This window comes from Schistocerca gregaria, chromosome 3 (genome assembly GCF_023897955.1).
Source record: "Schistocerca gregaria isolate iqSchGreg1 chromosome 3, iqSchGreg1.2, whole genome shotgun sequence".
NCBI classification, from domain to species: Eukaryota; Metazoa; Arthropoda; class Insecta; order Orthoptera; family Acrididae; genus Schistocerca; species Schistocerca gregaria.
In genome coordinates, this window is record NC_064922.1 from 606,349,470 (window position 1) to 606,372,983 (window position 23,514).

The window sequence follows — 23,514 nt, forward strand, 5'->3', positions numbered from 1 at the left end:
GGAAGGAAAACATAGGTACAAAGAAAGTAGCTGCGAATAAACCATTGGTAACAGAAGAAATACTTCAGTTGATTGATGATAGGAGGAAGTACAAACATGTTCCGGGAAAATCAGGAATACAGAAATACAAGTCGCTGAGGAATGAAACAAATAGGAAGTGCAGGGAAGCTAAGACGAAATGGCTGCAGGAAAAATGTGAAGACATCGAAAAAGATATGATTGTCGGATGGACAGACTCAGCATACAGGAAAGTCAAAACAACCTTTGGTGACATTAAAAGCAACGGTGGTAACATTAAGAGTGCAACGGGAATTCCACTGTTAAATGCAGAGGAGAGAGCAGATAGGTGGAAAGAATACATTGAAAGCCTCTATGAGGGTGAAGATTTGTCTGATGTGATAGAAGAAGAAACAGGAGTCGATTTAGAAGAGATAGGGGATCCAGTATTAGAATAGGAATTTAAAAGAGCTTTGGAGGACTTACGGTCAAAAAAGGCAGAAGGGATAGATAACATTCCATCAGAATTTCTAAAATCATTAGGGGAAGTGGCAACAAAACGACTATTCACGTTGGTGTGTAGAATATATGAGTCTGGCGACATACCATCTGACTTTCGGAAAAACATCATCCACACAATTCCGAAGACGGCAAGAGCTGACAAGTGCGAGAATTATCGCACAATCAGCTTATCAGCTCATGCATCGAAGCTGCTTACAAGAATAATATAAAGAAGAATGGAAAAGAAAATTGAGAGTGCGCTAGGTGACGATCAGTTTGGCTTTAGGAAAAGTAAATGCACGATAGAGGCAATTCTGACGTTACAGCTAATAATGGAAGCAAGGCTAAAGAAAAATCAAGACACGTTCATAGGATTTGTCAACCTGGAAAAAGCGTTCGACAATATAAAATGGTGCAAGCTCTTCGAGATACTGAAAAAAGTAGGGGTAAGCTATAGGGAGAGACGGGTCATATACAATATGTACAGCAACCAAGAGGGAATAATAAGAGTGGTCGATCAAGAACGAAGTGCTCGTATTAAGAAGGGAGTAAGACAAGGCTGTAGCCTTTCGCCCCTACTCTTCAATCTGTACATCGAGGAAGCAATGATGGAAATAAAAGAAAGGTTCAGGAGTGGAATTAAAATACAATGTGAAAGGATATCAATGATACGATTCGCTGATGACATTGCTATCCTGAGTGAAAGCGAAGAAGAATTAAATGATCTGCTGAACGGAATGAACAGTCTAATGAGTAAACAGTATGGTTTGAGAGTAAATCGGAGAAAGACGAAGGTAATGAGAAGTAGTAGAAATGAGAACAGCGAGAAACTTAACATCAGGATGGATAGTCACGAAGTCAATGAAGTTAAGGAATTCTGCTACCTAGGCAGTAAAATAACCAATTACGGACGGAGCAAGAAAGACATCAAAAGCAGACTCGCTATGGCAAAAAAGGCATTTCTTGCCAAGAGAAGTCTACTAATATCAAATACTGGCCTTAATTTGAGGAAGAAATTTCTGAGGATGTACGTGTGGAGTACAGCATTGTATGGCAGTGAAACATGGACTGTGGGAAAACCGGAACAGAAAAGAATCGAAGCATTTGAAATGTGGTGCTATAGACGAATATTGAAATTTAGGTGGACTGATAAGGTAAGGAATGAGGAGGTTCTACGCAGAATCGGAGAGGAAAGGAATATGTGGGAAACGCTGATAAGGAGAAGGGACAGGATGATAGGACATCTGCTAAGACATGAGGGAATGACTTCCATGGTAGTAGAGGGAGCTGTAGAGGGCAAAAACTGTAGAGGAAGACAGAGATTGGAATACGTCAAGCAAATAATTGAGGACGTAGGTTGCAAGTGCTACTCTGAGATGAAGAGGTTAGCACAGGAAAGGAATTCGTGGCGGGCCGTATCAAACCATTCAGTACACTGATGACAAAAAAAACAACTGTTAATCGTCACCTGCCAGGCAGTTTAGTACAGCAGTGTTGTAGATTCCTTTAAAATGCTGTAATAGAAGACCAGGGTATGTCTCTTCCATGCTGCTACATCTTGACCGTAGTCTATCAAGGTCTTCCGGAGGGCTGGTTTGGCGCAAAGTAACCACCACGACAGAGTATACTGGTAGGTTCCACGCCGGCGACTACAGGAATCCCACGTGTTCGGTATAAGGCGTAGACATTCCTGAGAGGCTAGGTGGGCGACGTTCAAGTTCCACGGACCACGGCTGTGCCATACCTTCAGGTGTTGGCCTCCTGGTCAGAAAACGCTGTGGGCCAATCTTCGGCTGCTCTCGTCCCCGCGGCTATCGAGCACGAGATGTAAATCAGGTCGATTAGGCTGGAGGAATAGCTGGTGTAGTGTCTGAATCCGGGCCGAAAGCCACAAACATGTTCCCACGAGCCCGCCATTTGAAGATTATTTATAACCGTCGCAAGTTCTGTGCAGGGAGTATGGTGTGGTAACTGATCCTAAGGTGCTTTGCTACCATTGAAGACCCATCCTAAAATCAAGGCGTCCTGACGCCCCAGAAAGACGGGAGTGATTCTATGAACGAAGAAGGTGGAACGTTCGCGACGCCGACCAGAACCCGACGGTGCATAGATGTTAATAAGTTTAACTCCTTGGATAGTAAGACGCCTCTGGTGTCAGGGAGATACTCGACGTCTTCTGCGGGTATAACTTCGCGGAGGAGGATCGGCACACCACTGCCATTGGCCGACGCATGTGAGACCCAAGTCTTCTAGCCATAGGGTTCCTTGAAGTCTTCGACATACACCTCTTGAAGTATCGCAATGTCGATGTCTGCTGCATTGAGCAGATCCTACAGCATGGCGAGGTTACGTCGGGCACATATGTTAATGATGTTAATCGTTGCTAGACTGTATGTTTGTCAGCCAAGTAGGCAATTGGGTTGTTTACGAGGCCAAGTGTGGGCGGCAGGGGTGGCCCCACAGAGGCTGACGATACAGTAATCACTGTGGCTGGTCGGAGCTGGGTACAGCCGAGGGAGCATCTCTGGCCTCGGCATCCTCCGGGCGCTGTGGCTTTTCCTCGACATCATTCGCACAAGAATCAGATGTAGAAATTGGCATCTGTTGATTAGTGCTGTCATTAGAGTGCTCGCGCGCATGTTCATTAGCAGAAGTGGCGTTGTTAGTCTGAAGCTCAGGAACTGTATTCGCCGTAGCATCGTGACGGGACGGGCGGGTTGTGATGGTAGAGTCCTGTATGTCACCCGACTCCGGATCTTCGTCCGGGTCACACATCCGAAGCAGGCAATCATCGGATAGCGTATGGCGCCGTTTCTTGCACTTTCGCGGGGACTGTTGTTTTCGGGCATGTTGTTCTGTGTCAGAGTGCGGGCGGAAATCGTCTGATGCGGTCTCCATTGGTAGGAAAGCAGAAGTAGGGACAATTTCTGTTTCGACTTCCATCTTATCTTTAGGCTCGCCTTGGTGGCACAATTGATCACCGTCTTGAGGCAAGTCTGCCGATGACATCGTGGAGGGAGATATGGTGTCCGCCGCACTGTCATCGACCACTGACTGCAGTATGGTGTTTAGATCCCAGGCAGGAAGGCAGGAACAGCTGTTGCAGTTGCGGTCATTGCATGCGGGATGAGAAATGAAGTAGGTGTCACTGGGGATGGAACTTCACCAACCGGAGTCAGAGTCAGTCGGCATTGAATACAGGCCGGCCGGACATGTCCTTCCTGGCCACAGCCAGCGCAAGTACGAGGTTGTCCTTCGTACATGACAATGGCTCTGCAGCCTCCAATTACGAGATGGGGTATGTCTCAAACGTTTTCCATTTTTCAGCCAGGTGGCTTAGCACGTTGCTGTACGGTTTGAAAGCTGTCACCAGAACATCTGACGGGACTTTGAATGGCAGAGTGCAAAGGCCTAATCCAGCGTGGTCGATCGTTACTGTTTCTATGTGGCCATCAGGATGCTTAAATTTAAGTCCATGAGTGTGTCTGCACACAACATCAGTGAACGCCTCTTCATTGATCAGTTTTATGTACACGACACTGTTTGTCATAGAAAAGTGGATCCCAATGATGTCTTGAGGTGCAATATGAAGTTCTTCTCAGATGAAACGTTCAGTTTCAAGTGCTTGAGGTCTTGCGTAGTCCACTTGAAACGTAATCTTAATTGTGTACGAGTGTGCCATGGCACTACCGGGAGATGTATGCGTTACACTCGCTGCAGCGGAAGGTAAACAGGAGAATAATCGCGTGAGCGGTACGCTAAGAGGCGGGACACAGGCAAGACGTCCTTGCCCCATCGCTGCTAACAGCAGACTGCCGCCATTAGGCTATCCGAACACGACACACCGACCGACCCAAACTTCCACATGTCGTCAACTATCTGTCTGCAACCTGTGCTCGTACATCCGTTATGGATATCACCAAACAGAGGAAACATGCATGCATGCATGTCCGAAAGGAACTTTTCATCGTGATTCGGGATAATTAGGCTCTGAAATATCGTGTTTATCCGCCGAGACCAGCCAAGCGACTTTCAAGTAAAATGTCTCCCCTCTACGGGAATACACATGATTGGTGTATGAGTAGAGGTTGCATACACAATGTTGCCGACAGATACAAATTCGGATCTCACCGTGAGTTGGATAGCTTGATGTTCAGACGAACTCTCGTGGTAATCAGGAAACCCGGGATTGAGTCCTGGTCTGCAACATATTTTCACTGTCGTCATCCAGTTGTACAGCTGGTGGTAAGTCCATATTCGCAACTACGAATGCCTTTCATGTATTTCATCACGTCTATTGTTGCCGCAGTCCCTGAGGAGTTTTGCATCTTAATTTGGAATAATACAGGCACTGCAATATCGTATGTAAATTTGGTCTCGGGCACCAAGTAATTACCAAGACGGATACCTGAACATCTGTGTGCGACATAATAAATGCACTGAGCTACAAAACAAAGAAGCGAGTGCTGTCGGAACTCCTAATCCCAAATTTTGGGTGTGGCGCATCGCCGACTAACAGGAAAGAGGAAGCATGGTTGCATTCAACCGAGATGTGCTTGCTGCTGTCGGTAGCCCCATGCGCAACTACAATTGCTTTGGGAGGTAGTCTAAGTGAACTCTACCCGAAATTTATGGTTATCTCTGTAAACGATTATAGACTGAAGTACTCCAAAAGAAATAATGGAAACAAAAATAAGATTCAGGAACAATATAGATATTGTCCGCTTTGATTTGCGAAATTTTCTACTATCTTTACTTTCCGGGCGCTAAATTTCAGCAGTGACTTACTGGACGCGTTGAGCATGGTAAGAGTTCAATGAAAACCAGATTTAGATAAAGTGAACATCTACTCAAGACTTAAGCATTGTCTTCACTGAAAACAATACGCGCTGAAAATCTTCAGCTGTACTTACCATTGTCTCGTTAGAGTGCTACAACTAAAAGTAAGCCGGACGGAGTGTCCGAGCGGTTCTAGGCGCTACAGTATGGAACCGAGCGACTGCTACGGTCGCAGGTTCGAATCCTACCTCGGGCATGGATGTGTGTGATGTCCTTAGGTTAGTTAGGTTTAAGTAGTTCTAAGTTCTAGGGGACTGATGACCACAGCATTTAAGTCCCATAGTGCTTAGAGGCATTTGAACCATTCTTTGAACTAAAAATCATCATGTCGCAATGTTTTTCATACCGATGTTATGGAGGTGGTAGTTGCAAGACACTCTGTCGGAGCGTTCTGAAGATACAGTACTTGTGACAGAAGTATCAAGAACCACTGAATCTTGAGTTGCCATGTTGGCAAGGTATATTATAAACTTCTGGTTTTCATAGTCTCACCCCATTATTCACATATCCTAGTAGTTCTCTTATTGTGGTAGGTGGACAGAATACACGTTTGATGTCATGCTGCCTGACAATCATGCTGATTTTGGCAGAAATAGATCCCAAATAGGGCAGGTACGACGCGGTCTATGTTCATCTTGCTCTTTATTTTAGATTATGTGGTAGAATGCCTGTTTGAAGGGCCTTCTTAATCTGTTTGACCGTGCGACCATTCTTGCAGAACATCGATCGTACACACTCTGTTTCTACTGCCAAACTCTCAGAATCTGACAACATGTATGCTCTATGGACCAATGTCTTCAGAGCCTCATTCTTTTGCGCTGGATGGTTTCAGGTATAAATCAGAATATGAAGGTTTGCGATAGACACTGTGGTGAAACGACCAATCTGCTCTCCTTTTGTGCATCCAGAAACGGCAACTGGCCATCCCTCTTATCCAGTTTTATGGTGGATTTAATATTAGAGTGAGGTGAGTTAAATGTTCCAGAAACTCATTAGCCTATTCCTACCATCAGGCCATATAATAAAACTGTCATCCATATACCTGGAGAAGCACGTGGGCTTCTGTCTAGCCATCTCTAATCCCTCCTCTTCAAATCTCTCCATGAACATATTGGCAATCATTGGAGACAGGCGGCTGCCTATTACTACACCTTCTCTCTGTTCGTAATATTAGTTGAGGACAGTGTATGCCTGAAAAGTTCCAACATAGCATTGTCAAATTTCTGTGCAATCTGTTCCTGTGAGTCTTTCACTGGCGTGCTGGTGAACAGTGATACATCATCAAAACTGACCATTATCTTCGCCTCATAGTCGGCTCGTTACATAATTATGGATGCGTTGCCTTTGTCCACAGGTTCACAAGAATAACACACCTCTACGTCCCACTGTGAGCAGACAGACGCCACTTGTCAATTGGCGAAGGAGTTCTTGGACGAAAGCTCGTGCATTTTAAACCACTTGACACGACTGGAAAACTCGAGAGAGTTTTATCAGTACATATCGCCGCGAAACCATGGATACATATAATAACTTTGTTGGTTGCCGATGACGTTTTAATTCTGCCACAGTTGGCAAAGAACATGGAAGAGTAGTTGGGCAGAAAGGATAGTGTATTAAAAAGAGATTATAAGATGAACATTAACAAAATAAAACAATGGTAATGGAATGTAGTGGAAATAAATCTGCGTAGCAAAGTAGATGACGATGGCCTAATTAGCCAGCACATGAAGTACATAATGGCAATAGAAAGGAAAGCGTTTCTAGGAAATTAGGAATTTGTTAACATCCGAAACAATTTTGATTGAACTCATGAGGAAAGGGTCCAGTACTGATACTTACCGTTTCTCCCGCCACAGTTGATGGACAAGCTTCGACAAAGGAAAGGGAGGATGATGAGTTCTCTTAGTTTTCTGCTAAGATGTTTTATTTCATCTCCTGGACTTTAATTCCCTTTCCAAATTTCTGTTTGGTTTCCTTTACTGCTTGTTTAATGTACAGATTTAATAACGTCATTGGATAAGTTAAAATGCTGTTTTTCACGAATATTGTACCTTTACTGACGACGAAAGTCTGTTGATGGGCATGTAAACTAAAAACTGGATAACGAAATAAATTAACGCTGTAGAACATGCATAGTATTGTGAAATTATATACGCGGCTGGGGCAGAAACTGTAGAATGAAATCCTCTTATAGAAATAGAAAACAGCCAATCATCTGTAAATTGGAAGGTTTATTAAAACTTCCCATGACTCCGATGTTCATAAAAACATCATCTCCAGAAGCAACTATAGACAACTGAATTACATGTTGTGTGTTGTGGCAGAAGTACGTTAAAATACAGTCGAAATGCGCCAGTCAAATATTAAAATTCACTTTCATAATAAATTAAAATATGCACAACGTGGTCGTTGCCATATGGTGCTTCCTCGCCAAAGTACAGCTAGTGGATTGTGCATGTTTTAATTTATTATGGACGTAAAATTTTATACTTGACTGATGCCTTTCGGCTATATTTTAACGTACCTGTGCCGCAACATGTAATCCAGTTGTCTATACTCCTTTCTGGAGAACACGTTTTTATAAACGTTGAAACCATGGTAAAGGGTTTTGGTAAACCTTCCAGTTTGCAACTGATGGGCTGTCTACTATTTCTACAAGAAGAGACACAATATTGTGTTTTTCATTTGTAATTATGAAAGTTTTCGACCAACAAGAGACAGGTATATCAGTTAATAGAGATTCTATATCTCCTGCGATATCGAAAGATTTCTACTAGGCCTTGGTTGAATATCTACGTGGTCTTCTGCTGCATCCACTGTTTCATCTCTCAAAGCTTTAAATTCCTCTTCTATCGTATTCCTTTCCCTTCTTCAGTTCTACATTTCCTAACGCCTCCTCTTTAGCTCTTAGCTACCTCCTACCTCTAGTTCTTTCAAGTTTTATAGATCCCATCTTCTTAATGTCCTACCTTTCTGCAATTTCGTCAGTTTTAATATGCTTTTCATAAGGTATGAATTATGGTCGGCGTCCAATTCTATTCCTGGAAATGTCTTATATTTTTAATTGTTCCACATGTACATGATTCTTAAACTAAATGTTAAAGATGGTTACATAATGCAATGTACAAAATTTTGCCACGTGGTTTTCTCTTTCGTTCCTTCCCCCAGTTTCCAATACTTTTCCTTGTCTTCCTTTTTCTACTATAGAATTCTAGTCTCCCATCATAAGTAAATTCTCGTCTCATTTAACTATATGAACAGCTTCCCTTACCTCATTATACATTTCAATCTCTTCATCATCTAAGAAGCTAGTTGAGATATTTACTTTTATTACTGTGGTTTATGTTTATCTTGACTACGATAATGCGTTCGCTATGCTATTAATAGTAGATCACCTGCACTCCTACTTTTTTTTATTCTTGATTGGGCCTACTCTTGTATTATCTCTATTTGAATTTATGTTGATAATCTTGTAATCACATATTCACACTTTATCTAACTTTAGTGCATTAATTCCCTATTGTAAAGTATCTAATCCAGCTATCCAATTTACGGATCTAACACTCCAGACCCATATCCGCAGAATGCTAGTTTTGTTTTTCCTGATGACGACATCATCCTGAGTAGTCCCGGCCCGAAGATCCGAATCAGGAACTGTTTTACCTCTGGAATATTTCACCCAAGAGGATTCCATCATCATTAAGCCATGTTGTGGAGCTGTATGCCATTTGGGAAGAAATTATAGCTCTTGTTTTCATTTGTTTGGAAAACCATTACAACAAGACCATGTTGACGAATGATACAAGGCCAGATCAGTTGGTCATCCAGGCTATTGCCCCTGTAACTACCAGAAAGGAGCTGCCCTCTGAATGGATTGGGCTGGCATCTTCTCGATACCCCTCCCTTGTGGTTGCACCTACGATGTTGCTATTTCTGTCTTTGAAGCATGGAAGGAAGTTCCATGGTTCATGAGGAGGGTTAATGTGGGTAATAAGCGGCTTTTAGGTGGGGAAATGTGAACAAAAAATCAGCTGAAAGCTAAATAATTCATTCAAACAAAATGATTGGTTTTTTGAATATTTGAAGATTTAACTTGCATATATTATGCTATTTGACTGGTGCAGATGTCACAGGGTAATTGGAAGATCTGAGAACGATAGAAAGTGTTCTGAGCGCTCTGAAAGAAGTACGTTACGTAGTGCCAGGATGTAACTTATATTCAAGCATAACGTGCTGACCCTATGTTCCTGTTTGACCCCTTTATCTGATATTCACATATCACTTTACTCGACAGAATTAATAGTATGATAGTTGCTCTAAATGTAATTTAGTTTCTCTGTTGCAGCTACCAGGAGAACATGAAGCGCTTCTCAGCCGTCTACCGGGAGCACCAGAGCACGTCCCTGGAGAGGGCGGTGTGGTGGGTGGAGTACGTGATCCGCCACCAGGGGGCCCCCCACCTGCGCAGCGCAGCCCTCGACCTGCACTGGTGGCAGCTGCTGCTGCTCGACGTCATAGCCTTCATTCTGGCTGTGGCGGCCGTGGCGGCGTTCGTCCTCTACAGGCTGACTCGGTGGTTGTTGACTTTGCTCTCTCGACCCAGCAAACAAAAGGAACAATGAGACTGTTGCAGCAGAGCATGTCAGAGGTCTGATATGAACCAAGCTGACTACAGATTGTCTAACAGACTACATCAGTATTTTGAAAAAAATAACGTATGTGAAACGGAAAATTAAGTAATGACGTTGATTTACTTAGAAATCTGTGTGTGAGGTTCATATCCTGTTTTTTAAAACAGATTTCTTAAAAACTTCCAGACATTGGTCTCTGCAAGGAAATCAAATGTTGGATGTTATACTTCATGCAAAATTGTTTTGTTGACGAGGTTAACTAAACTTGTGAAAACCGAGATATACTTCTATAGTTCCTGTAAATGTATAGTACAATGTATCTAGTGTGTATATTATTTATTACTCGATTTTTACCGTGTTTGGTGGTGATAGTGAATTGTTTATAACTCGAAAAAGGCGTGTGTGAACTGGTGGTGGCTGCTATATCAGATGGTTTGGAGATAGATATGTGTCATGGAGCTTGTACAGTTACACCAATAACAGCGCACAGTTCACTGCGGTTACACCGTAAGGGGTACTATAAGCCAGGCACATACCTCGACTGAAGATGTGGAGGCCCACATACAAAGAACTCCTTCACATCTACCAAAAACAGGTGGCTGCCCAACTACAACCACCACGGTGGACAACTATCATCAAGCCTACGTCCAAGGATGCTTAACATTTTGGACTACTTCAAGCCAACCAGTCAGTCGCAGCATAGTCAGCAACAACAATCACCTCAACGTAAACAGCTCCGTCCACAGCCACGACTTTTCTCCCAGTCTCAACGACGGACTTCCGAGTGGATAGCGAGCCCTGAACCACAACCACAGCACCTTGAAAACGACTTTACAAACGACATGGGGCCCATCACACCTGCTCTTACAGATATTCGGAAACTGCTGATGACAAAGCTTCAGCAAAATCTTCAAAGCATACGCACCCTTTTTGAATGTATTATAAAAGGAGTAGTCTCTCTCTGAAATGGCTGGGAGACAACTCACCAGTTACCTCTTTTTCTGTGTATGGAAAGCTGCACGAAAGATGGAGCTTCAAATTTCCAACTACAGACTAGATGTATTTGTTTCCGAGACGCGTTTAACGGAAACCACGTTGTTCAACCTGCGGAACATGCAGGAATGTCGGATGGGTAGAGCTGGCGGCAGCGGAGGAAGCACTGTGGTATTTATCAAGATCACCCTCACACTCTCCATTGAATACTTACGACCTATGAAACGCTTGGAAGCGACAGCTATCACAGTCCGCATGGCCGTCGGGAAAGTAACTCATGTCATGACATACTTACCATCTAAAAAGGAACCCATTCTGGATAATCTCCGTCTACTGACTGCTGCAGACATGTGGCAGAGTACTGCGTGGCGGAAATTTGAGTGTGATAGAACATGGAATTGCATTGCCAAAGGCCGACTCCTGTACGATCTGTAATAAAGAGTTGATGGCACCCGGACCACCACGACCAGTGAGGATAGTTCGTTTTTGCCATCACATGACCGATATTTTAGATATTCATATTGTAAAAAAATCTCCGTCGTAACCTTTAGCTGAAGACCATTAATCACCTCTCCTGTCATCATCTGCCGGTTGTTGGAGTCATTGAACGTCGAGCATTTCCACACAGACTTTGCGTGATGAGAATAATCAACTGAGACCAGTTCAACAGTAACAAGGTTAGACCAGCCCAAATCGTGAGGCCAAGGAAGGTACTGACGACGCCTTCCAACCACCCACGAACAAAATCCGGTCAGCTGGCAAACAGGCATTCACTACTGCACTGATACTGGATCAGAACATAGCACCATTTCCACAATTATTACAATAATTAAACATTCAAAGGAACTGGAGCAGAAGAGGATGGAAGCAATGTAGAAATCTTGTTCATAGTCAGGAAATGAACAACCTATTAAGAGAGCTCCGACAACGAGCTGTAGAATGGAGGAAGGAATATTGGGATGATAAGACAGCACTTGCCTCTTCAACACAAAAGAACAGTGACAGACTGTCAGACTCCTTCGATTATCCCTACCTACCAAGCGTGCAGTACAAGATCCGAGTGGACTTCCTTAAAACCATCAGCTAAAGGAGAGTTCTATGCAACTGTCTACGACCAGCATAAGATGCCCCGCCCCCAACCGCCGGCCTGGCACGAACAACATCTCGGACGGGAAGGAGAACGACTAACGCAACTCCTCATTGAATGTAGATTACAACTGCTGCAAGACTGAATTACACTGGTGACCGCTCAGAGGGTCAAGAAAATTACCTGCAAAACCAACCTGACTGGGACTATATTGGCGATGTAGACCTAAGGCCTTTGCCACTAAAGCCTACAAAGCTACTTAGAACAATCATTTAATAGCTTTCTTTTATTGGGCTGCTTACCAGAGACCTGGAAGATAGGTCAAGTCAGTCCAACCCCGAAGCCTGGGAGACATCTTTTAAAACACGAAAATCATCGCCGGATAATCTTATTATCAACGATAGGAAAAATACATGACAGAATTTTTCTCAATAGAATTACCGCCCGACTGGAGCGAAACAACCTTATTCGCGCAGAACAGTTCAATTTCCATGCAAAGTTGTCTGTCTGGATAACAGAATATGTCCAATCCAACTTCAATACGTCCACCCATCACTGGGCGTCATTATAGACATTGAAAAGTCATGTGACAATGTATGGTGCCTGAACCTCCAGGAGAAACGTTTAACAAACACTCTCATTCAAGAATGGAATTTTCACTCTGCAGCGGAGTGTGTGGTGGTATGAAAGTTCTCGGGAAGGAATACGGAGGTGGAAGGAACAAGGACACTCATAGTGTACTATTTCTTTCTGAGTATGCACTATTGTTCTCAAATGTACACAGTTCTTTTGGTATGGCTATAATGCTCCTTACATAAAGAAAACCACAGCTCAAGTGTGTCTACTACAGTAGGTGGTATCCACTCGTAACAAAACTTAATGCCTTATTTGTGTGACTACTGTCTCTAACTATAAATAAATGTTATTCTGTATTTGTTAAGACTCAGAAATAAACTACGGAAGTAATATACCATTAAAAACAATTTTACAAAACTTGTAGTTGTTCTCTTCATTGAGAGAAATCCCTCTTTTAATACTCTATGCAGCTATTACGGATTGAGGGGAATACCAGACTGTATTTTGCTATGACTTCTAATGAAGTATGTAAAAAGAATGAGCCGATATGAAATAATGACACATTGCTGCAGAACCTAAAACAATAAACTTTCCTTCAAACAGAAAAAGAGCTGAAGCACACAAATGCCAGAGCTCGTCGGAATACGTGATCTATACATTTGTAACCCTTTTCATTTCGAGTTTTCTGTCGTTGACCCCAATTTTCTTACAGCCTGTGCTTTCAGCATAGTAAGTGGATACTAGCAACATACAGAGTCCTCATTCATATGTACGGTATATAACATTCTGTATCAACTTTACAATTTATTCTCCTTACTGTTACCTATAATACAGTTTTAAGTACTTATGGATGCTATCGCTCAAATCCCATTCATTTCATTTTTAAATGTTTGTGATCAGTTCGGTATTTAATCTGTTATTTCTTATATTTCATCATTTCATGGAACACCTATCCTTGCCTACATTTATGCCTCCACATATACCTATATAATTTGCTGTTCCAGATTTCACACCGTTCGTAGTACATTCAAATATAGGGTTATGCGGCAGGCAGACACTTTCATGAAAGTAATAATTCCAGGTTCTGAATATGATACAACAAAGACATTTCTTTTTTATATTGTTATTACTTAAATAGTAGCTGTTCTGGCCACGATTGGCAACTTTGTTCATAGTAACACGTGCAGTACTCTAGAGCAGCTGGCCATTCCTTACAAACATATACTGCAAATAAATGTGTGTACAAATTTCGGCTTCAGTCATAAAAGTAACCGAATTTTAAATTGTGCACGATTACATTTCACAACATGTGGATCCATTTCTTGCATTTGTATCACCAAATACTTTGTCACATAAAGCACATGTAAAAATATTACGATAAAAATAGATTGTTACGAAGAGAGTCGTAAGGACGCACAGAAACCGACGCCAATGGCTGCAACCGTCCTCTTGTATGTTAGACAGAGAGGTAGTTAAATGTCCTGAAACCAGCTATAGCAACTAAAATACATACTCTAGATTGTGTTTTGTTCAGAAGACGCCATTGTGATGTTTTCCGTATCATGAATGTAGCCACAGACCAACTGCAGTACGAGAAGTACCAAAACTCCATTCATGAACAGCACTGTAAGAAGAGTATCATACTCATAAAACGATTAAAAGAGATACTCTCTATTGATTCAATTCTCTCTGTGTCTGTATTTAAATTGTCTCTTTTACAGAAACTCGATGAAAATCACAAGTTTTAAACAGAATAGTACAGACATTAAATCAAACAGTGCTTCCATTTTTAATACAGATTTCGATACATATTACAATTTTCATTCTTTTGGAAACAGATAGAAAAATAGCTGAATAGTATCCAAAAGTAAACAAATTAAATCTTAGTTAAACTTCCCATTCTTCCTCTTAGTTACCTACGTGTAACTGCACTTATAGTACTGCGTTAACGTTTTACAGTTTATCAGTTTCATCTTTTTTAAGCGCTATATATGGTTAGGTAAAACAATGAGAACGATCTGGCCATCAAAGCGACTAGATACGAACACTGTACTGTCGAGCAGCGTAGAAAATTTGTATTAAATTAGTTTACATTTTCGAAGATGTCAGTCGTAATGGTTACGATCTACATCTACATGCATACTCCGCAAGCCACCTGACGGTGTGTGGCGGAGGGTACCCTCAATACCTCTATCGGTTCTCCCTTCTATTCCAGTCTCGTATTGTTCGTGGAAAGAAGGATTGTCGGCATGCTTCTGTGTGGGCTCTAATCTCTCTGATTTTATCCTCATGGTCTCTTCGAGAGATATACGTAGGAGGGAGCAATACACTGCTTGACTCTTCGGTAAAGGTATGTTCTCGAAATTATAACAAAAGCCCGTACTGAGCTACTGAGCGTCTCTCCTGCAGAGTCTTCCACTGGAGTTTATCTATCATCTTTCGCGATTACTAAATGATCCTGTAACGAAGCGCGCTGCTCTCCGTTGGATTTTCTCTATCTCTTCTATCAACCCTATCTGGCATGGATCCCACACTGCTGAGCAATGTTCAAGAAGTGGTCGAACAAGCGTACTGTAACCTGCTTCCTTTGTTTTCGGATTGCATTTCCTTAGGATTCTTCCAATGAATCTCAGTCTGGCATCTGCTTGACCGACGATCAACTTTATATGATCATTCCATTTTAAATCACTCCTAATGCGCACACCCAGATAATTTATGCAATTAACTGCTTCCAGTTGCTGACTTGCTATTTTGTAGCTAAATGATAAGGGATCTATCTTTCTATGTATTCGCAGCACATTACACTTGTCTGCATTGAAATTGAATTGCCAATCCCTGCACCATGCGTCAATTCGCTGCAGATCCTCCTGCATTTCAGTACAATTTTCCATTGTTACAACCTCTCGATACACCACAGCATCATCTGCAAAAAGCCTCAGTGAACTTCCGATGTCATCCACAAGGTCATTTATGTATATTGTGAATAGCAAAGGTCCTATGACACTCCCCTGCGGCACACCTGAAATCACTCTTACTTCGGAAGACTTCCCCCCATTGAGAATGACATGCTGCGTTCTGTTATCTAGGAACTCTTCAATCCAATCACACAATTGGTCTGATAGTCCATATGCTCTTACTTTGTTCATTAAACGACTGTGCGAACTGTATCGAACACCTTGCGGAAGTCAGGAAACACGGCATCTACGTGCCAACCCGTGTCTATGGTCCTCTGAGTCTCGTGGACGAATAGCGCGAGCTGGGTTTCACACGACCGTCTTTTTCGAAACCCATGCTGATTCCTACAGAGTATATTTCTATTCTCCAGAAAAGTCATTATACTCGAACATAATACGTGTTCCGAAATTCTACAACTGATCGACGATGGTTTATCCTTCCTCCCCCTCCCCAATCCCAGGGGTTCAACATTCGTTTGCTGGTTACGGGCTTGGTGACTCTGGGGTCCCTGAGCTGGGAACCGGTAAGCGCCGTCAGTCCTCTGTCACTGTAAGCCCTGGGCATGCTTCGGCGACCACTGCGTGTCGCAGCTGCGGAACGTTGTGTACCGCAGGGAATTGGGACTGAGACACCCTGCTAAACCGGCAGCACAGGACAGGTAGTTTAAGTTGTTGAAAGGGGCAAAACAAGCAGCTGTCAGATACATTCGAACATACAACTTTATTTATTCGACCAAACATTACAAGAGCCAAGAAAGTTTTGAAAAAAAAAACACAGCATTAATTTTTGGAACTTACTAACGGGCTGAACGCGCCGTACAATCTCATAGCTTAAGGGCAAGACCAATTTGATTTAAAAACGGCTGAAAGCCAATAACGTAAAGCTCAACCAAAATCAGAAATTTAAAAGGCAAAGTCTTATCTTAAAACAGTTCCTTAATTAGGGTGAAGGCCTAAAGAATCTGTCACTTTAAGGGCAAACAACTTAAATTCAAAATTGGCTGTAGGCCCAACACTTAAGACACAACAACATACTTTTAAAAACGCCGAAGGCTTTACGTAAAACAGTTTTTAAATTAGGCTGAAGGCCCAAACCATCTAACACCTTAAGAGCAGAACAACTTTATTCTAAAAATTGGCTAGAAGCCATACAAGTACGAACAACAAGAACAAACAAGAAGGCAGTACATCGAAGGGCGCTGAGAAGTTCCGAGGGTCGGCCTGGAATTCAAACACTAAACGTTCTCTTAGGTGAGTCAGGCAGTCGCCCAAACCATTGTCGATCAGACAACAACCCAATCGACAGACAGTCAACGGATACATCGACAACATAACCTCCCCTTCACCCGACCAGCGCACAACAGGGAGTTTAATGGAACAACGTACAAGGTATTGGTGCCCACAACCAATTATACATTGAACTGTGAAACTACACACCCTGTTCGACAGCGACAACACGAAAATGCACTGCCTGAATTTACGACAACGGCCAGGGTAGGTAACCGGAACCTGAACGACCACAAGGCAGAAGATTCCGCTGGTGCATTTCAATTCAAATAACCAAGTACAGTCAAACTCCACTGGAGGATGGCTAAAATTTGCCAACTTGAAAGTACACGTTGTTGCTCGTGGGAATACTATCGGTCGCTCCAGAGATGGTACGACGGTGCACATAAAAAAAAAATGGTTCAAATGGCTCTGAGCACTATGGTACAAAACATCTATGGCCGTCAGTCCCCTAAAACTTAGAACTACTTAAACCTAACTAACGTAAGGACAGTACACAACACCCAGTCATCACGATGCAGAGAAAATCCCTGACCCCGCCGGGAATCGAACCCCGGAACCCGGGCGTGGAAAGCGAGAACGCTACAGCACGACCACGAGCTGCGGACGTGCACTTATGGATACGCGCTGCTGTTGCCTCTCACGGTCAAGTGAGGCAGGAAGTTAGTTACACCAGTAAATGGAATAAGAAAACGAGGCGGCAGTACCGTAATAGAAGATGACAAACAATGAATGGAATAAACGAGAGCCATACACGGCTCAGGTATCTTGGCTTGACCACCCGGATCGGGAAGATGGCAAAAATCTTTATAAAATCCCATAAATCCCCTAAATCTCAAGTTGTGCTGCGAACTGATGAGATGTATGGCTGTTGAGATGGAACAGTCGTTAGTGGCAAATCTCTGCGGAACCTGTCGCTCTTAGTTGTATAAGGCTAACCTTGGCAAGCGGGTCTGGGTCGACTTAGAATTTTATTTCCATAGCTGCTCGTGGGACCAGGATAGATCCTTCGAAATGATCTCTTCCTGCTCCCATCGGAAAGCGTGGGCCGCTGGTAGATAACAAAATATATCAAACAAAAAGGCTCGTATCGTCAGTCCTCTAGACTTGAGGATTACTGAGAGTCTTTCAGTCTCTAGTAACAAAAAACATGATGGTGGCCACAGTGTGCTTCTTGTGATTAAACGAAAAGAAGATAGCTTTGGGAAGTTTCATCATTCTACATGCAAAGATGTTTAGACGGCATCGCTAGTTCGTTAAAATCTGTAAGCGCTTGCAATATGGGACTCCTTTGGTAGAAACGAGTAGTCCCCAATATGGGAAGAATATCCAGAAAGCTCAATGCCTCGGGAAGTACGCAGCTGAAAGTGGACAGCACAACACCTTGAACTACAGCAAAGATGTTGTGACTTGCAGGGATCTGGTTGACGTTTCCCGAGAAGAACTGAAAGCTGAGTGGTCCCAGGAAGGAATTGTGTGTAATATAATGAAAAGGATGGATGGCGATCTTGTGATATTAAACTAGTTTATACCGACTTTTAGCAACTCAAAACTTCTAGAATATGTTAAGGCAGGTTTCCTACGTTCAGTGTGTCGTCTTATTTCCCAAACCTTATATGCTATTATAAGTGCTCTTTGGGCACACCACCTTCAGATGTAAGGTCGCCTGTGGCAAATGTGATAAAGCCGCCCATAAAGGAGATGTTTGTTCATCTTCTCCTAAATGTGTATACCACTCTGACGATCACTCTGTCTGGAGTAGGGATTGCAGTGGCTTCCTTGAAGAAAGGAAGATACAGGAGATCGAAACAACTAAATGTATGGTGAAGTCAAAAAGTGCTATAAAGCTATGCAACCATCGAAGTTCGCAACCTTCTTTGAGTTCGTTCTTACACAGCCAGTTAAGAAGACCAATGCTTCTACACAAGCGGAAGTTGCTAGTGTTAGCACTATGAAGTTATGCTGCTCCAGTTCCTTCAAAGCCTGTACCTCTTCACAGAACATCAGACAAGGCCGCAGTCGCCAAATTTGCGGAGCTCTCCGTTCCTCCACAGGTTCAACTGGTCCACAATCCTTCGCTACTACTATCACCTCTGCAGCTGTGACTGCAAAACGTTCCCAGAAAAAAAACTGAAGCCTAAGCAAAGAATCAGCTACCAATGGAGATGGGAAGCAAGCAGTCTGGAGATGTTGAGATCTCTAGCTATGACATCTCCCATGACAAATATAGAGAGCTGATGGATCTTGATGTCGGCCTGGGGCACACATCTTTTCACAAAAATGAGCCTTCTCCCACTACAGCTCACCTTCATTGCAGAAAGACAGGGTGAAATTGCAACCCCAGTGATAGACGGCTCACATATGACAGTAAAACATTAATGTATTCTGTTTCGGAAACCGTGTGGTAGAACTAAACCGTCAACACAGGGAAGCCCCTTGCACTTGCCATCTGAAGCCCCTGTATTATGGGCTACAAATTCTATCACATGGATGACCTCTCTGGGGCAAGAACCAATGGAGGAGTCGCTTCGTTTGTCATTAATATGTAACACACCCCTGCTCTCCCCCCTAGCTACTGACCTGCAAGTGTGTGTCAGAATATCTCTGTAAGCTCACTATGTTTCCCTCTGCATGATACAAATGACTCTGAGGCTCCAACAGATCTTGTAGAACAACTCCTCGATCATTCCTCTCACAGGAAGACTTCAATGTCTGTAGTCTATTACGAGCTTGAGGTATACTTGGCCTAGTGGTCAGATCTAGGAGAACCCCATGATGTCTCAAGAGGTCTGCATCCTGTATATGGGCAGTCCCACTCACTCCTCTACTGCTGCTGGCTCGTCCTCAGCCACCGACATCTCTTTCTGCTCTCCCACCCTTGCAGGCTGAGCCCAGTGGGAAGGTCGACCTTATTCCAGTGACTACTTCCCACTGTGGATCCACCTACTGGATGCAGGACTGGTTGAACAAAAGCCACCGAAATGCATGATGAGCAGGGCTAACTGGATGCTGTTCAGCGAGTTGGCTGTGTTTGAACACGGTCACAGTGTCAAGGAATGGATAGACTGCACCATGCATGTGGTCCATCATGCTCCTGACTTACAATCTCAATGTTTTCAGGTCATATTAGAGGGCAACCTGTCGTTGGTGGACTGATGAGTGCCATTCATCAACCTAGGTGAGGTGTGCTGCTCTTCGACAGTTCAAATGCCGCCCAACAGCATAGCCTCACAGCTGTTAGAGTCACATGCCTTGACGTGTAATTAAGGAGAGACTCCATCAGCCATTCCACTTGTTCTTCGAAAATATAGGAAGACATGCAGAAGATTTCAGGTAAACACAGTCGTTTACCACTAGCAGCAGTGCTGAAACAGTAGTGTTTCCAAACAACGGCCAGAGACATCACTTAAATGATGACAAAGCATTATGCAAAAACAACTGCCAATGTCGTCCAGAATCGGGCGTTCGTCGCTATCGTGCTACTGTAGAGAGGGGCAAGGACTTCAGATCCAACAGTTCTGAGTCCTACAACTCCCCTTTCTCCACGTTGGAGGCTCATGACACTGCACCCAGTCATGTCCAAATCTCGTACTGCAGGCTTCGCCATGTACCACCAGCATAAAAGAAAATCCCTCTAGAATGTTTTTATCTTATATGACAGACAGGCAGCTTCCCAACTAGTGGAGAGAAACAACTCTGATTCCTCTGCTCAAACCAGGTAGGAATAGTACATGTCACATCAGTTAGTGGAACATTACCGTAACGAGATGTGTAGGAAAGACCCTGGCGCGCATGGTTAACCGTCGCCTGGTCTGGTTGTTAGAGACCAGGCAGCTCCTTAACCGCTCTCAGTGGAGACTCCATCCACTGTGTATAATATGACTCTAGTAGAGGCAGCTATTTAGCAGGATTTCCCACTCAAACATCATTGTCTTGATATGTTTTTCGATATCAGTAAGGTGTACGACACTGCTTGGAGACATGATATTCTCGTGCAACTCCATCAAGATGGCCTTCGTGGCTACCCCTCCATTTTCATACAATTCTTGTCTGAGCTCTTTTTTAGGTCTTGAGTTTGTGACGTCTAAGCTCTTTTTTAGGTCTTGAGTTTGTGACATACTGGTAGATCATTTTGAACAGAAGAATGGCGTTCCTCAGGGCAGTGTTTTAAGTTTTACGCTCTTTTCCACAGGCATAAACAGTATAACATCTACACTAAGAGTCCGTTACAGTGCTGCGTATTTGTGGACGATTTTTCTGTTTTATGTTCCTCCTCCAGTTTTGCAATACCAACCCGTCAATTGCATCTTACAGGGTGGAGGTTATAGGAGTAGGTTGCGAAGAAAAGTTTTCAGTGTTCTGCAGATAAGTGTGTCTATTTGCGATCTTTTTAATCACTCTTGTCGTATTTTTAATTTACCTGACTTGCATTATGAGGCACACCGTTCTACATTTTAAAGGCCCAATGAGGTTTCTGGCCCCATTTTGAATCCAAATTACCATGGGCACCACACCTGAGAGACCTGAAAGCTAGAGTCCAGAAGCGTTGAATATCATAAAGTGCCTTAAACACAGGTCTTGGGGAGCAGACAGGGCATGTCTGATTTAGTTTTATAGGGCTTTTGTGCGTCCACGGCTAGCCTGTGGAGGCATAGTGTATAGGTCAGGCCTTCTTAACTGAAAATTATTGACGCTGGCTATCATGATGTTATTCGACTGGCCACAGGTGCTTACAGGTCCAGCCCCATATCCAGTCTCTGTGCTGATACTGGGGAAACACTACTCACTATTCGGTGGCAGCTCCTTATGCCGCGTCAGGCATGTAAATTTCTCGCAGCTCCGACTTCACCTGCATACCATACTGTTGCAAGTTCGTCTCTGTAACGACTTTTCCCAAATTGTCCACTAGCCATAATGCCGTATGGGATCCGTGTGCAGTGTGTGCTAGAGTCAAATCCAGGGTTTTAACCACCTGCAGAGGCCGAGTACTGCTTCGTTGCAGTACAGGAGAGACTGTCTTCGATGCAGAATTATATGTGATCTTGAGTGCAGTGGAGTAGATGACATGTTCTCCAAGTGTTAAATTCCCTGTTCTGATTCTTTGAATGTGCTTCATTCTCTCCCTTGTACCCAGCAGACAAAGTAGTACAGAATATACAAGATGCCCTCCTGCAACTACAACTGCTGGGGAAGAAGGTGTCTTCCTACTGGGTGCCTGGGCACGTGGGTATTGCAGGGAACGAAAGGTCAGATCTAGTAGCCAAGGAGGCGTGTCGTGGTCCTCAGTTAGTCAGTGTGTCATCTCACTGTATGCTGTTGTGATCCAGAGTCCTGCGTAGGTGGGAGGATGAGTGGCTGAAAATGAGAGACAATAGGCTCCGTCTAGTACAGCCTACAGTGCGGCCGTGGTGTGCCCCCTTTCATCCACATCGACAGGACCAGATCCTCCTTTCTAGTCTTCGCAAACGCCACAGTCCTTCGACTCATGGCTTCTTACCCCGGCGAGAGGACCCTGCTTGGTGCTTGTGGTGTACAGAAAAGTATGCGCCACATTTTACTGGACTGTGTATCATTTTTTGACCAGCGGGGGTATTAAACATGAAACTGTTTGCCTTCCATTCAGTGATCTCAACATTTACCAGTCTGAGACTACAAATTCCTGTCTGCCGAGAAACCTCTAGCTAATCATCCTTTGTACGAAAATAAATAATAATCTAACAGGTGCTTTAGAACTGTATTATGCTCCGCCACGAACAAGAAGAGCCGTGGATTCGGAGAATTCCTGTACATTTGGCGCAGCTATGGCTGGAAGGCAGTAGCTATGGGACCGATTGGCACATCGTATGGCAGGCGCGGGCGATGCTGATATTTTGCAAACGAGTCTGCGAGGCAGGTTTACGACACCGCTCGCGGGCTAGAAGGCAAGTGCACTGCATACAAATGCAGTCAGGACAGCAAAGGTTACCGACGTGCTGTGAAGAAGCCACTCGTTGCAGTTACAACAGCGTCTAGTGACCTGTGCATAGGGGTCGAAGTGGTCTGACAACAGCCGACGTTATAATTACCAAAGAGAACTCCTCTTGTTCGCTCCAGAGAAACTACGTAAGAGGGGCAGAGAAAGGACTTATAAATAAGCGAGCCTGGAGCCGTAAAGCAGGGAGTCGTGTCGCCATTCTGTCCGCGTCTAGAACCGGAGAGATTGACGATTAATTAAGTAGAGGCCAACCACGATGACCTTCTCGGATATCGGCGGCCGACCGGCCCGCTGAAGGTACCACTTCCAACCTTCGCTGCACGGACGCGTCACTGCTATGGCGGGGCGCGTGTCACCTTGGAGCTACGACGGCGCGAGGACCGAGAGGGCTGCTAGCCTTCGCTCTTTGGGTGACATCGTCCGGCGGACTGCAACCTGCCGTTCGCATAGGAGGGGCCGTGGTCGAATCTGCGGCCTCCCGGGTGGAGAGCTGTCTGCTGGCACATCGTATGGCAGGCACGGGCGGATGGGCGGAGCTGTGAAGACTCACAACAACGGCGGCTGTCGGCTGTTTCCCTTCGGCCCTCTACATGGGGTCCACGAGTCTCGATTGAAGGAGCAATCAGCCGTGTTCCGGGCGATCGGGAGCAGCTAACGCACGCGGCGCGAGTACCA

The 23,514-nt window shown here is 43.9% G+C and overlaps 1 protein-coding gene across 2 annotated transcripts in view; it reads left to right on the forward strand.

Moving 5' to 3' along the window:
- Nucleotides 1–13,045, forward strand: part of LOC126354649 (UDP-glucosyltransferase 2-like) — a 132,265-nt gene extending 119,220 nt beyond the window's left edge. The window contains exon 7 of one of the 2 annotated variants that reach the window (XM_050004422.1): nt 9,683–13,035. In XM_050004422.1, coding sequence (XP_049860379.1) covers nt 9,683–9,959 — 277 coding nt within the window. In that variant the 3' untranslated portion in view covers nt 9,960–13,035. Of the gene's footprint in view, nt 1–9,682 lie in introns of both variants that reach the window. The other variant, XM_050004421.1, reaches the window with a different exon arrangement.
- The last annotated feature ends 10,469 nt before the right edge of the window (nt 13,046–23,514 follow it).